General features: G+C 36.6%; 2 protein-coding genes across 4 annotated transcripts; one reads left to right on the top strand and one right to left on the bottom strand.

Moving 5' to 3' along the window:
• Positions 1 to 442: 442 nt before the first annotated feature.
• LOC113713583 (uncharacterized) lies at positions 443 to 2,396 on the bottom strand. The gene is made up of 3 exons (XM_027237337.2): positions 2,205 to 2,396; positions 1,191 to 1,724; positions 443 to 778 (listed from the first exon to the last, which is right to left on the bottom strand). The coding sequence occupies exons 2-3, from the start codon at positions 1,647 to 1,649 to the stop codon at positions 629 to 631; spliced, it is 609 nt and encodes a 202-aa protein (XP_027093138.1). The 5' UTR covers positions 1,650 to 1,724; positions 2,205 to 2,396; the 3' UTR covers positions 443 to 628.
• An 8,793-nt stretch (positions 2,397 to 11,189) lies between these two features.
• Positions 11,190 to 14,487, top strand: LOC113713312 (putative F-box/FBD/LRR-repeat protein At5g22670). Of its 3 annotated transcripts, XM_027237008.2 has the most exons (5): positions 11,190 to 11,340; positions 12,066 to 12,140; positions 12,260 to 13,189; positions 13,313 to 13,456; positions 13,835 to 14,487. In XM_027237008.2, exons 2-5 carry the CDS (start codon positions 12,096 to 12,098, stop codon positions 14,144 to 14,146), a joined length of 1,431 nt encoding a protein of 476 aa, XP_027092809.1. In that variant the 5' UTR covers positions 11,190 to 11,340; positions 12,066 to 12,095; the 3' UTR covers positions 14,147 to 14,487. The 3 variants fall into 3 exon arrangements, with proteins under 3 accessions (XP_027092809.1, XP_027092811.1, XP_071925428.1); XM_027237010.2 differs by having other exon boundaries at positions 11,190 to 12,140; positions 12,260 to 12,958; XM_072069327.1 differs by having other exon boundaries at positions 11,190 to 12,140; positions 12,260 to 13,150.
• The last annotated feature ends 9 nt before the right edge of the window (positions 14,488 to 14,496 follow it).

Genomic DNA, 14,496 nt, shown 5'->3' with positions numbered 1-14,496 from the left:
CCAGGGAGACCTGGAGCGGAAATTCCTTTCCCAACCATCAAGCGAGCATGGGAAATGCTCATGCATGGTATTGGACTAATCTAGATTGCCACACATTAGGCTGTCAAAAACTGCATGCTGAATTTCAATACTCAACAAGTTGAGTAAATTAAAAAAAAAAAAAAAGTTTCTTTTCTTCTACAAGTCTGATAAGTTGCAATGAACCTCAGAGCTCTAATTTTGATTTATACATCAACAAGTAGGTACTTAATTTTCAAGTTTAAGAGCTGACACTGCAAACATTAAAACTGAACTGCGTACTGTTTCTTTTCCCTGGTTTCCTTCTTGATGAAAGTTTAGAAAACCAACCAAGGGTTTAACATTTTGTTTTTCATTATGTACACAATAATAAGACATGTACAAATTCAAACGCAACTTAGCTGTAAAAAAGTGGCCAGCAAAAGACTAGAAACAACCATGACATAGCAGGTGAAAAGTTACAAGCAGTTCAACTTGCAAGACCACTCCTGCTTTTTGAGGATTTTACAAGCTCAAAGAACATAATCCAAATAGGATCCACAAGGCAAAGTTGGAAGTTCACTTTTCCAAATTTCTCTATTTCCCTTGGTCTAATCAAACGTACAGTCAATTACTTTCTTGGACGTTTCATTTTGAGAAGATGAGAAACTCCTGCCACCACATGCAGCCGACTGCTTGGGACACCTGTTTTTGCAAGTGCCCTCCCATGTTTATCCAGTAGGACAAAGCAAGGCACATACTTTATGTCATAATAGAGGAGCTGCAGGAAAAAGATAATAACATCTTAATTAAGACCATTAAAAAAAAATGCTGACATGAGAACAAACACTTGAAAGCTCAAGTGATTAAGAGGAAAATCAGACTTTTTTTGGCTTGATCAAGTTAAAGATCTGATGAAACTAAGGTAAAAAAAATTGCACAGAGAAATTCCCCAATCAAATGCATCATAAATGCCCCCAAAAAGTTAAGGTCACTACATTGTCATTGTGCTCTTTTAGCTCAAGAAACAACGAAAATATGGACTACCGCAGCTTCCATTAAATTGCGAACAAAAATGGAAATTAACAAACAAAAATCTCCTCTTCAAGTTGTTACATAAACGTTAAACTCTTCTTGACCCAGCAATTTACGAAAAATAAAATCATGATAAACAAGGATGGGGTTGTGAGTACCTCAGGTAACCATTTATCATTCTCTGCATCAGCCATCACAATGTTAAGCCAATCAGAGTTCCTATTCTCGACTTCCTGGACAAAATTAAGTAAAGAACTGCAAAGCCTGCATTTGGGCGAGTAGAATTCGATGACAGTTGCCTCCTTTCCAGCAGCCAGGGCAGCTGCTAGCGCTCTCTGCTCAGCCTCTCCTTGCTCCTGCCAAGACAAAATCTTCTTCTTTCTAATACCCTTTTCTTTGATTCCAGCCTGTAACTGGACTGGGATTTTAAGCAACTGATTTGGAGATTGTGATATGTTGTTGACGAAATCAAATGCCATGGAGCCAAGGTTACGAAAAGATTTAAATAGCCAAGGGGTATCGAACTGGCAGGCAGTGGAACTTTTCGGGCTCTGATGAGAGGTTATATCCCCTGGCCAGTTCCAGCAAAATATATGGTGCTTGGGATTAGAACCCATCTTTATTCTTCAAAATGCAATCTTTTACGCTCTAACAGCCTCATCAATAAGTCCCCGAAACATATTCCAACTATCCTATAAAGATAATACAATACAACAACAGAGAACAAAGGATCAAGATTTGAAAAGAACCAGCTATAAGATACCACATAGAACCAAATCAAGTCCGCCAAAAAAACAAGAAACCAATAAAAAAAAAAAGGAAACTTGCATTCAAGATTGAATTGTCCCCCCACCCCCCACCCCAAAAAAAAAAAAAAAAATACCCCGAATGAATTTACAGGTAAAGGTGGCACAAGACTCACAACAGAAATTGCTGCCTTTTTTACAACCCACCCTACCTTAAAACAAAAAATTTACAAAAACAAGTTCACAGTTTTTTACAGTAACAATTACTGTCAACTGGCAAAGAGAGCTTTCGAGCTCCTCCAACTGTTTAAGAGATCACCAGGAAAACTAACAAATTCTAGGAAATCGTAATAGTTTTCGATTAAGCATGTAGAAAGAACATTCGAATGAATTGTTTTACCAAAAAGAAAATATACTACAAATTACCTCCCACAATCTGAGATAGGGCTGTAGGAATTAGGATGGTGTGGGGGTGGAGGACCGAACTGAGTTTGGGCGGCAATGGCTAACCAGAGAATGAATGGCGACTCGAATTGGTCTCTATAGTTTCTTTTTGGGATAATTAGGGAGGTTTCTGACACTTTCACTGACATCCCTTGAAATTCTCAAAATTTCACTGACCTTCTTTGATAGAAAATTGGGCCCCTTTTCTGACATTGAACAGGTCAAAATTACAAATATATCCTATGAAGTTGGGGTTTATTACTACCGTTTAGTTGGAGAAAAAGGCATCTAAAGTGGTTAATTAAGCTTAACAACAATAACATAAACTTGATTCCTGATACATGAATTAAAGCTGGATTAGGGAGTAAGGCACCAATTGAGCTACAACATTGGCGCCATTTTTGTGCCTGCTGTGATTTGACAAGAAGATAACATATCACTTATATGTTATCTTATACGATATTCTGGATATAGGAAAAGAAATAGAGGAAATAACAAGAACAAAAATGGAAAGAAAATTGTGATTCAAACTAGTGGTCCTGATATGCATTGTAGCAGCAGCAGCAAAGTGAAGAATTAATTGTTGTTTTAAAATAATTGCAAACACAGCAGTAAAGGTACAAAATTATTTGTTCCTTTAACTTTCCTTTACTAGTGCTACTCCTTTAACTTTCCTTGATTAGTGTTGCTCGATTCCACCTCTGTTTTTTGTCTAAATCTTGATAGGCAACATTCATTTTGTTTGTTAATTGGATTTTTAAGTTAATCATTAACACTTAACTCAAGTCATTGCATATTATGTGTGAGACTGCTGTGAAATCTTGTGCTACATGTATGCTGTGAAGATTAGTAGATCATAATTAGTTGCATGCTGCTGAGTTACATAACCAATGTTTGTAGTTTCTAGATGATGTTTTCTCAAACTAGCTTTGTTGTGATCATCATCATAGTTGAATGCTGAGATTGTAGGATGGAAAATCTTGCTGCTGTCTATGACATTATGGTTCACTGTAATGGGAACAAAATCAAGATTCCAAATGTGGATCCAACTGGCTATATGTACATCTAGGGCTGTTAATCGAACCGGGCAACTTGCGAGCCGAGCTCGACCCGGCTCGATAAGAGCTCGGCTCGGCTCGTTTAGAGAGACAAACGATCCGAGCTCGAGCTCTACTTAGTACTCGTTTAATACACGAGCCGAACTATGCTCGGCTCGTTTAAGCTCGTTAGGCTCGAAGGGTAGGGGCATTTTTGTCATTTCAATATATATGGGGTATTTTAACCAAAGTCATCTCCAGTCTCGGTCTGTAGCCCTAATTTTTTTTCCTCTTTTGGTCTTACGTTTTCCCCTCCCACAGCCGTCACCCTCCAGCCGCACCCTGCAGTCGCACTCCGCAACCTCCATTCTCACGCCGCACCCAGCAGCCTCCATTCTCACCCCGCACCCCACAGCCTCCGTTCGTTTGTTTTTTTTTTGCAATGAATCTCTCTGAAGTTGGCGCGATTTGTTTTTGCAGAATATGCTTACACGCTGCAAGTCGATGAGAAGAGTGATATTTATAGCTACCGCGTGGTGTTATTGGAAATCTTGACCGGGAAAAGATCTGTGGATGCAGAATTTGGGGATGGCAATAGTATAGTAGATTGGGTGAGGTCTAAGATTAAGAGTAAAAATGGTTTTCTTGATATTCTGGACAAAAATGCTGCTGCGTCGTGTGCCTCCGTGAGGGAGGAAATGATGCTAGTGCTAAGAATTGCATTGATATGCACCAGTCGAAATCCGGCTGACCGTCCAACTATGAGGGATGTAGTATCAATGCTGCAAGAGGCCAAGCCGAAGAGGAAACTGCCCGGAGGCGGCGAAGAAAATGGCACCGCTTGCGATGCTGTTCCTTTGGTACAAAAGCCGGCATCTATAATTGAATGTTAATAGGATTGGGTTTTTTATTTTTATTTTTTGGGGTTTTTTTCTTCACTTTTCAAATTTTGATTGTGGGGATTGATATAGGAAATTTTTTTCCCTCTTATTTCCACTTCCAAGTGTTCTGATTCTATCACTTGCCGTGACTAGGCTTGTTAAATGGTTCTTAATATATGCATGCAAATTTCATAAGCATCGTACTCTTGATGAGGGATGGATTGAGTTTTTTGCGAGCTCGAGCTCGGCTCGATTTTAAACTCGAGTTCGAGCTCGAGTTCGAGTTTTCTATTAGTATATCGAGTCGATCTCGAACGTCTTGTAAAGCTCGAATTACTAATCGAGCGAGCTCGAGCTAGCTCGATTAGAGGTTCGAGTCGAGCTCGATTGTCCTATGCTCATGCTCGAGCTCGACTCGGCTCGTTTAACAGTTCTATGTACATCTCCTTGCTACTTGATGTAACTGAGAAGGCATTGAGTAAAATGCCTGGCAATGTTAATATGTTTATGTAGATAAGATGTGAAGTTTCTAAAAAAAATTACATGATGGATGTTAATGATAATGATTCAGTTACTGAGATGCTCAAAATACATAAATCTAAATTAGTAATTAACATACATGTGTCTGATATGAAAATTATTCTAGTTGATGAAGAGAATACTTCAGTGAATGTGAGAGAAATGAACAAAGAAGATAATTTATGCATTGAACAAATTCCTAGCAACGCAGTAATTATAGACATTGGATAGTTGGATGATAACTATGGTGACTCTAGCTCTGATTCTTCATGAAAACACAACCTACATAGTGACACTGATGAGGAAGTAGTTGATGATAGGGCAGTAGATGCATATAGTGAGGACAGTGACACTAATTTTTCTGATTTTAAGGACAATGAGGCTCTTGTTGTGGTTCCTAATACTGAATCTGAGGAAGAAAATGATCCTATAAAACAAGTAATGAGACACAAAATATGGATTTACAATAGTAAAGATGAGATAGACTTTCAAAATGGTCAATTATTCACCAATGTGAATGCCTTCAGAGTTGCATTGTAAGACTATATCATTCAAAAAGGCTTTCCTATTTTGAGATTAAAGAATGAGAAGAGTCGAGTCACTGCTGTCTGTGATGTTGAGGGATGCCAATGGAGAATTCATACTTCACCAGTGGCTGATTCAGTCACTTTTCAGATTAAAAGCTATCAGCCATAACACATTTGTGTTATGGACAAACAATGTGCTGAGGCCACATCTGACTGGATGGCTAAGAAGTTGGTTTCTGTCATAAGGGATCATCCTAATATGACCAGTAAAGAGGTAGAGGCAGAGTTGCTTAAGTATGGTGTGAGACCTAGTAAAATGCAAATTTTTAGAGCTAAAAACAAAGCACTAGCTGAGATAGAAGGCACACATGCTGAATCATATATAAAATTGCCAGATATGCTGAGCTGATAAGAAAGCATAATCCCAATAGCATATGCAAAATATATTATGATAGGCTAAATCTCTTAATTGAGCCTGCCTTCCTAAGAATCTTTGTCAGTTTCAGAGCACAAAAGTTAGAATTTCTGGAAGGGTGTAGGCCTTTTGTGAGGTTTGATAGTTGTTTCTTGAAGGGTCCATTTGGTGGTGTATTGCTTACAGCAGTTGCATTGGATGCAAATAACAACATATTTCCTTTACCCTTTGTTGTAGCTGAATGTGAGAGCAAGGATACTTGGAGGTGGTTCTTCTACTATTTTTTTTGAGTTTTTTGGACCATTTGATCACAGTAAACCTTTAACATTCATGAGTGATAGGCAAAAGGTAAAATTTCTGTCCATAGCTTTTCATGTTTAATCTGAAAATGGTTGCTGAGTCATTTTATTTTGGTTACAGGGATTGAATCTTGCACATGAGGAGATGATTCTTGAGGCAGTTAAAAGGCTTGCTGCAGGCATATATACAGCAACTTTAAGAGTCAATTTTCAGGTATCTTAATTAGCAGTTTCTTTTGGAAGGCAGCGCAAAGCTATGATGCAATAAGACATAATGATGCAATGGTTAGCATTAAAGACATTAACATAAATGCTTGAAAATATTTGGATAAAATTTCAAAAAGTACCTGGTGTAGACATGTATTCTCAACTGAGTTGAAATGTGACCATGTGACAAATAATTTTACTGAGTCTTTTAATGCTTGGATTGGTGAACTAAGAGGAAAACCAATACTGACTTTGGTTGATGGTTTAAGAAGAAAGTTCATGAAAAAAATGCATAAAAGGTACCAGAAATGCTGCACCTTGACTGATCACATTACTCCCAGAATTGTTGAGAAACTGAAAGAAATTGGCCAAACATCAAGAAAATGTGAGATGCATATGGCTAGTGAGGATACATTTGAAGTTGGTGATATGGACAGAACTTGCATAGTCAACTTGAGGCAAAAAATCTGTGACTGTGGTGCTTTTCAAATTTCTGGAATTCCATGCAAACATGCAGCATTAGGAGTTATATATAGGAGAAAAAAACTAGAGAACTACTATGAAGTTTGGTTCACTAAAGACATGTATTTAAAAACATACTCGCACATAATTCATCCCATTCCTGATGTGAAGAGATGGCCTTCTATGCCTGAAGTGCTACCAACAACTGTCTTGCCACCACCTCTGAGAAGAGCTCCTGGTAGACCAAGAGTAAATAAAAGAAGGGAAGCTGATCAAACTGCTTGCACAGCACAGGCAAAGAGGTTAAGCACTCTTAAGTGTGAAAATTGTGGAGCTTTTGGTCACAATAAGAAAACTTGCAAAGGAACACTTGTACAGAAAAGCTCTAGCAGCACTACTCCTACTGAACAGGTATACATTGCCTAAAATATGATATTATCCTTGTCTGCTAACTATTACTTATAGGTATATTGAATTTGGTATCACAGATGGCAATTACAAGAGGTAGACCTGGTAGAGGAAAGGCTAATACAGGCCTGTCAGGAGCAGTTCTCTGGGTAAAGTACAGTTATCATAATCATTCCTGAGTTATCTGAGTAGTTTATCTACTGCAAATCTCATTGCAGTTTACATCTCATGTTTTAGGATCATGCACATGAAAATGTACCTGTTGTGCACTCCAGTCAATGGAGTAATCCAAGCCCTCCAAGTCAAAATGGTGCTGCACATATTTAAATAAATGTGCAAATTACTGCAACTACTCATGCTAATAGAAATATATGATCCTAATCTGCTATCCCAAATTTCTGTCAATAACATAATTGGTAGCTGCTGTTTCCTAATTTTGATGTAGTTTATGTCTCAAATATAATAGAGAGGAAGGCGTTTTGGACACAATCCTGCAACTTCTGCAACAAGAGTTGGTGGTAGAGCAAAAAACTTCAACTCTGCTCTAACTAATCCAGTTGTTCCAGTTCCACCTACCACTACATCTCAAAATGCTACATCTGTTAGTATAAATGCATCTTCAAATCAGCACACCAAAAGCATCAGTAGTACCAGTAGTTTCAGCATGTTGTTTTGATAAGATGGTGTTGAATTCCAGTTGTTAGTTATGTCTATTTGAATCTCTTTTGTTAATGCTTTTGTTAATGCCTTCTTACAGTGATTAAGAACTGTGGAATTGCAATCCTCACCATCTGCATATAGTGTTTTGATGCAAATGGTGTTTTGTACTGTTGGATTGCAGTGATGCACATGTGATGTTGTATAACTAATATGCAACTGGCATTTTAGCTAATGTAATATCCTGCATTGATCTTTAATCTGTCTTTTTGTTAACTTTTCACACAGAATTGTTTGCAAACTTGGCATAGTGGATGACAAATAAGAAATAATGTAACTATTCATTGCTTCGGTCTGAAGTCTAAAAAGCTGCATACACAGTTTCACATTGCTGCTTAAAAGAATTTCAAGTAACTTAGCCTTCTGGTATGAATCTCCTATCACCAGAAAAGGCATCATATTACTTGGTACAGTATTGCAGCACAGTTGCTGAGTTCATCGAATTGATTTTACAATTTGAATGAAAATAAATATAGCTAATAGGGTGAGTTTTATGATGATCAGTACATTCCCTAAGGCTCCTGGTATCAAAAATTGCTTTGGCTGTTGCATTGGCCCTGCAACTTGCCTAACTGGAATGCCATCTCCATTTCGGGCATTAACTTGTCCTCTTTCTGCATTCAAGTTGTTTCTTTTACTATTTACTTCTTCTTCTTCACCGTTATACCATTCAAAGTACCCGTACTTTGCACAATAGAAATACAACTTGTCTGGATTTCTTTTACTCTCTGATATCATTACGGCTGCCTTGCGATTACAGCGGCAAAACCTATTTTTAATGGAGAAAGATGTGAATGAATTCCATGATTCTCCCCTATGGCTTGAAGAGGCTATCGTTGCAGCTAAAACTTTTAACTCAGAGCTCTAATTGCAGCACAGCAAATTCACTTTGTTATCACTCCAAATCAGCAGCAAAGAATGATAATAGCTTGAAACCTCAGAGGTAGTTGAGTTGCTTTGCTTTATATGCTATTGAAACTGAATGTGCAAAAATCTTGCCGTTGCAATTTGCAGCTAGTCGTTGCAAAATCTGCCAAATAACTGTTGCATGGCACATTTGGTGATGTAAATTTTTTGTATTGCACTTACACCCCCTCAACTTTAGTAATCAGTCCAAATCATTTATTTTTCTTTATTCTTCTTTCAATCTTCTACTAATACAAGGAGCAAAAGGGTAGCCATGGAAAAAAAATACCTTCTCACACATGAAAATAATATTGTAATAATATGATTTGGACTGAATTGTTACCAAAAACTCAAAAGTGAGGGAGGTTAGTGAAATTTTGGGAACCTCAGGAGATGTCAGTGAAAGTGTCAGAAACCTCAGGGGAGGTTTCTGAAATTATCCCTTTTTTTATTGCAACTATGATACTAGTCTTGATAAGGAAAAATGGGTAGTTTCTGTCAAATGATAAAAGCCTAAGTCCAACCATTTCAGGTATAGGCTGAGAAAATGGGATTTGGGCTAATTTACCAATTTTGCTCACGGACCGCACTTGGTCGAGATCCTTGAAACTTTTCTGCTCCATCTTTTTTTTTTTTTTTGTCCCCGAACATAGTAAAAAGAATTTTAAACAGAACAAATACTACATCCTAGTCATTTGTTTTTTTTTTTTTTTTGTCCAAAGCAAGGATAGAGTTATTGAAAGCCTACAAACGTATGATCATCGATAATTGAAAGGTTCAAATAAGCAAAAATTCTTAAATGTGTCTCTCTTCTTCTTCTTCTCCTTGCTAAGCTACTGCCTAAATTGATGATGCATTAGTAGATTTCTTTATCGACACTCATTTAATATTTCAAAAACAAAAATCAACAAAAGCGGTTAAAATTGGGAAAGATTTCATGCAGAATAATGGTTTCATTTCATGGGAAAGATTTCATGCAGAATAATGGTTTCATTTTTTCTTAATTTTGCAAATTCATCATATTTTCTCAATTGAAGTAGAAAAGTGAAGAAAGAGTCGCAGCATTATGGGAAAACCAATTGGCAAAATAAAGAAAGGAAGATAAAGTAAAAAGGAAAATGAGACTCATGTAGTGGAGTACTTTTTTTCTCTCTCAATAGGATTAAATGACACAAAGAAGATATGAGATGAAGTAAAATCGAAGAAAATAGGGTTATTATCACTTTATCCCCTTGAACTATATTACTACTATCAATTTACTACCTAATGTTATCTTTTAATCATTTTACCCCCCATAGGTAATCCAACTCAGCATATTAACAAAATTTGGACTAAAATATCCTTTTATTTTATAGTATTACTACATTGTTAATATCACTTTATTTCTTTAAATTATAGTGATACGATCATTTTATTTTCTAACATTAATTTTAGGCATTTTACCCATCATTGATCTAACCAATATGTTAAAAAACTTTTAAATGTATTTACCCTTTTTATATATAATTAAAAATAAAAATTTTTGAAATGGTTATTCTTTCTTTTTTTCACTTTAAGAGTTTCAAAAACATAAAAAATAAAAGGGTTTTCTCAGGTTTCTTTTTTTACACTTATTAATACTAGGAAAAGAAATAGACATATGAAAAAAAGGAGTCAGAAAATTAGATTTTACAAAAAAAAAAAGAAAATAAGAAAGAGTCTAACATTATCATGTTACTTTAATGTCGTCAGGATTAGAATTGGTATAGGTAGTCAACAGAAAACAAAAGTAATTTTAAAATAACCAAAATATCGAACTCTTTCTTATTTGTATTTAAAAAAAAAAGAATTGAGATATCTCTCTCTCTCTACACCACAATGTGATAATAATTTTAAGGGCTAAATACACGTTTTCACTTGAATTAACAAACTTCGTTGAATTTGACTATCAACCCTAGAGTAAAATGATTAAAAAGTAAAGTTAAGGAAGAAATTGATAGTGGTACCAAACGTTAAAGGGTAAAGTGATAATAACTCAAGAAAATACACAATGACTAATATATTGTCGTTTTTTCCCTACCAAAAATGAAAAAAATTATTTGTTCAGTATATTTAAGTAATAATTTTATACTCAAAGTACGGTGCCCTAATCTGCTTTTAAGAAGGGGGAAAAAACAAGGGTAAGGGTTCATGAGAATCAACCTCGAGAAAACTACACATGCATGGGTGTTATTGGTTAATTGTTAAAGGGAAATGATATTCAGTTGGAGATTTGATTTTAGATATGAAGTAGTTGTAACTTGTATAAAATAGGAAGTTACGTGGAGTTTAAATATATTTAATATTTTACCGTAAACATAAATTCTATAAGCTAGGAACATATCAACAATTTAATTATTTAGAGTTAAACGCAAAATGCACCCTTTCAACTATTTTGTGCTGGTAACCTGCCCCCTATTCTATTTTTTTTTTTTATATATATACATAAAAGTTTAAGTGGGTACGACTCTTGTCGTACGGGTCAGGGCATACTTTCGGGAGACTTTCCTTTTTATATATATACATAAAAGTTTGAGTGGATACGACTTTTATCGTACGGGTCAGGTATGCTTTCGGGCGACTTTTCTTTTCATATATATACATAAAAGTTTGAGTGGATTCAACTCTGTTTATGCGGATCGGGCATGCTTTCGGGAACTATAGATAGCTTACAGAGATTATGCTCTCTATTCAATTAATTGTAGCAATCCACGGCCTGACGGTGAACTGCAGCAATTAGTTTCAAAATTCCTTTTTTTTTTGGAATTGTAATTGATTGTAGCTGCCTCACTTCCATATTTGTTTTCTTTTCTTCTTTTTTTTCTGGTAGGATCTTTAGTTTAGCTATATTATTTGGCTGCTAAGTTTGTGGTTTACGTTTTTTGGTAGCTTATATGCATATATATTCCTACTATGAATGTTTTGATATCTGTTAGATTTTTGGAGCAATTTTGTTATGCAGCATCCTTTAATTAGAATGATTTTGGCCAAGACTGAATTGTTACTAGATTTCTTTGATTATAGGACGAATTTCTGATAACCATGCTTAAGCTGAATTATATTTGTTTCATTTGTTGACTGATTTTATCTGCCGGCATTCTTGCAGTTTATTCCAAGGTTATGTTTTTATTGCAGCGGTATATTTGTGTTTTTATGTGTTGTTATTTATGTTGGAAGAAGAGCATGCAAGGAGGACAACAAAAAAATCCTGCATTGTAGCAGATTTTTTTTTTTTTTTGGCTGTTGTTTTTGGATTCTATGCCATCTGTCCTGGTCATTCTTAATGGGTATTTTGTTAGGCTCACTTTCCTTCTAAGGACTTGTATGGTTCTTTTGTTAACATAGGACTCCAAGTGGTCAATTAACGAGCATCAGCATAGTAATCTTTTTCTTAACATGGTACTAAATGGAATTCTTTGTTATTCATTTTCTCATTCTTGATAACAGAGAGAAAAGTAGCAGAAAGTTTTGATCTTGATGGAATCAAGGGCAATACTTGCCACTGGTTTTGGACCGAGGAAGGTGAGACAGGATCACTCTTACTAACACAAAACAAAAGAAGTTTCTTTCTTGTAACTATTTGCTAAAGGAAACATATGTTTGCTGCTGGATCCTTTTCTTCCTCTCTTCCTTCTTAATAGTGTGCAAAGATAGGGCAGCCCCTCAAGGATCAGATTAGTCGGCTTCCAGATGAAATCCTTGTTTATATTCTGTCTTGCCTAACGCTAAAAGAAGCTGCCAGAACAAGTGTTCTTTCAAAGCGTTGGATAGATCTATGGAGGTCCATGGCTTGCCTTGATTTTGATGCTTCAAAAGTGGTAAAGAAGATGTTCTCAATACGCAGCTGGGGAAGGTATGCGGGCTTTGTTAGAAAGGAAAGGCGTAAGTATGTTGAATGGGTTGACAAGGTGCTGCTTCAATCAGACAAGTCCTTGGCATTAGATTATTTGAGAGTTGCTTTTTATTTGGACAATTTTTATGGAGACAAGATTCATAAATGGCCTCAGCATGCATTTGCAAGGAAAGTGCAAAGGCTGGAATTGAACCTGTTTCCAGATGATGGCCCGCCTTCTTCTCGAGAATCATATACTTTCCATTATGAACTTTTTCGCCTTAGCAGTGGTAAATCTCAACCTGGTTACTCTGAAATCCGTCATCATTCACAGATTGGCTTCAAGTCCCTTAGAGCATTGAGTTTGAAAAGTCTGAATGTAACTGGGGAGGTACTGGAATTCTTCTTGATCAATTGTCCATTTCTTGAGCGCCTGGTAGTGGAGGCCTCTTCAGTTTTGATCAACCTTCGAGTTTGTGGTCCATCTATTGCCTTGAAATATCTGGAGGTATGCTACTGTTTGAGGTTGCAATCCATTATTGTCAACGACACAAATTTAGTCTCCCTTAAAACTGCTGCAGCACACCATCTTGTACTTCAGAATGTCCCCATGCTTGTGAATGTATGGGTTTCTGGGGATTCCCTTAACTTGGTCAGGGATGTTATTTCTTGGCTTTCTTGCTGCTTGTCAAAACTAGAGGTTCTTACTTTACGTGCCAATACGCTTCACATTTCACAGGTTTTTTCTAGTTATTCAGTGAAATTCTTGGAAGAGATTCTTTTCCAAGTATTGCTTAATAATCACTGCCAACTGCTTGCCTCACTGGTTTGGCTTTGCTTTCTTCTTGTCTGATCATCCTAGGAAAAAGGAATTGTTCGTGAGCTTCCTCAACTTACTAATCTGAAGGAGTTCGTCTTAATAGCCTTTGCATCAAAAGATGACAGTTTGATTGGATTTACTTCTTTGATCAGGGCTTCGCCCAACTTGGAGAAGTTTGTGCTGAAGGTAGCATATTGCTGTACTAATCTCAGGCATTGCTTTCTTTTATTGTCTCGTTTGGTTTTCTTGAGCCTTGCTTTAGTTATTCTTGTCTTTCACTGTGGCATTTGCCATATGCCATGCCATGCCATTGAGCATTATACTCTGGGACTTGAACATTCTTATGATTATGAACTTTTAAATGCAGTTTAGGATCCCAATCAATTCTTGAAAGCGAGAAAGCAATGATTATACTAATATGCTTGGTATCAGACATGCTGTTTCTGCTGCTGCTCCTATTCTTTTCTTTCTTTTTCTAATTTGTGTTGGGTACTCTTAGCAGATTTTCCCCCGTTCTTTTTGATCTGCAATATTTTAGTTATTGACAGCTTAATCTGTTTGCAGTTGGAATCATGGTGGGATGATATGGTCAGGGGAGATAGAAAGTTGAAGAAAGCTGCTAGCTTTCCGCTCCAACATCTGAAAGTGGTCGAGTTACTTGGATACTATGGTCGCAGAAGTGAACTAGAACTTGTTGAATACTTCCTCGAGAATGCTATTGTCCTCGAGAAACTTATAATTGACCCTCGTGGTCCGCGTAATCTCAAATCGCCCAAAACGCGCAAGGAAAAGAAGCAGGAAAAGTTAGCTAGAAATTGTGCCAAGCAACAGCTCAGGGGATTAATACCTTCACATGTTGAATTTTCGATTCTATAGCTGCAAACAGCAAATGCAGCTAAATTTTAGGTTCATGCACGCGAAGTTGCGGTCCTTGGCCTCCGTCAAGATTTAAGTGTTTAGCTAGCGCTAATGACACTTGGGTTTGGTTACTCGTTAATTCCAAAAGGTCCATATTCGTCGTGCAGGGTGGAAATGGAGCACTGGTAGTAGGCTGGAAATGGAGTGTCTAGAATCAAGACCTCTCACTTTATTTATTTATTTATTTTAAAAAAGAAGGTAGATGGAGAGGTTGTCGAGGACAGGAGTACTTGTATCATTCATTCATAAATAATAATTACATAGCTGAATGAAGTGTAAACCATGATGGTTCCTACTGACGGTTGACA

The sequence above is a fragment of the Coffea arabica genome, chromosome 10c (genome assembly GCF_036785885.1).
Source record: "Coffea arabica cultivar ET-39 chromosome 10c, Coffea Arabica ET-39 HiFi, whole genome shotgun sequence".
Taxonomy (NCBI): Eukaryota; Viridiplantae; Streptophyta; class Magnoliopsida; order Gentianales; family Rubiaceae; genus Coffea; species Coffea arabica.
This window is presented reverse-complemented; position numbering and strand designations above follow the sequence as displayed.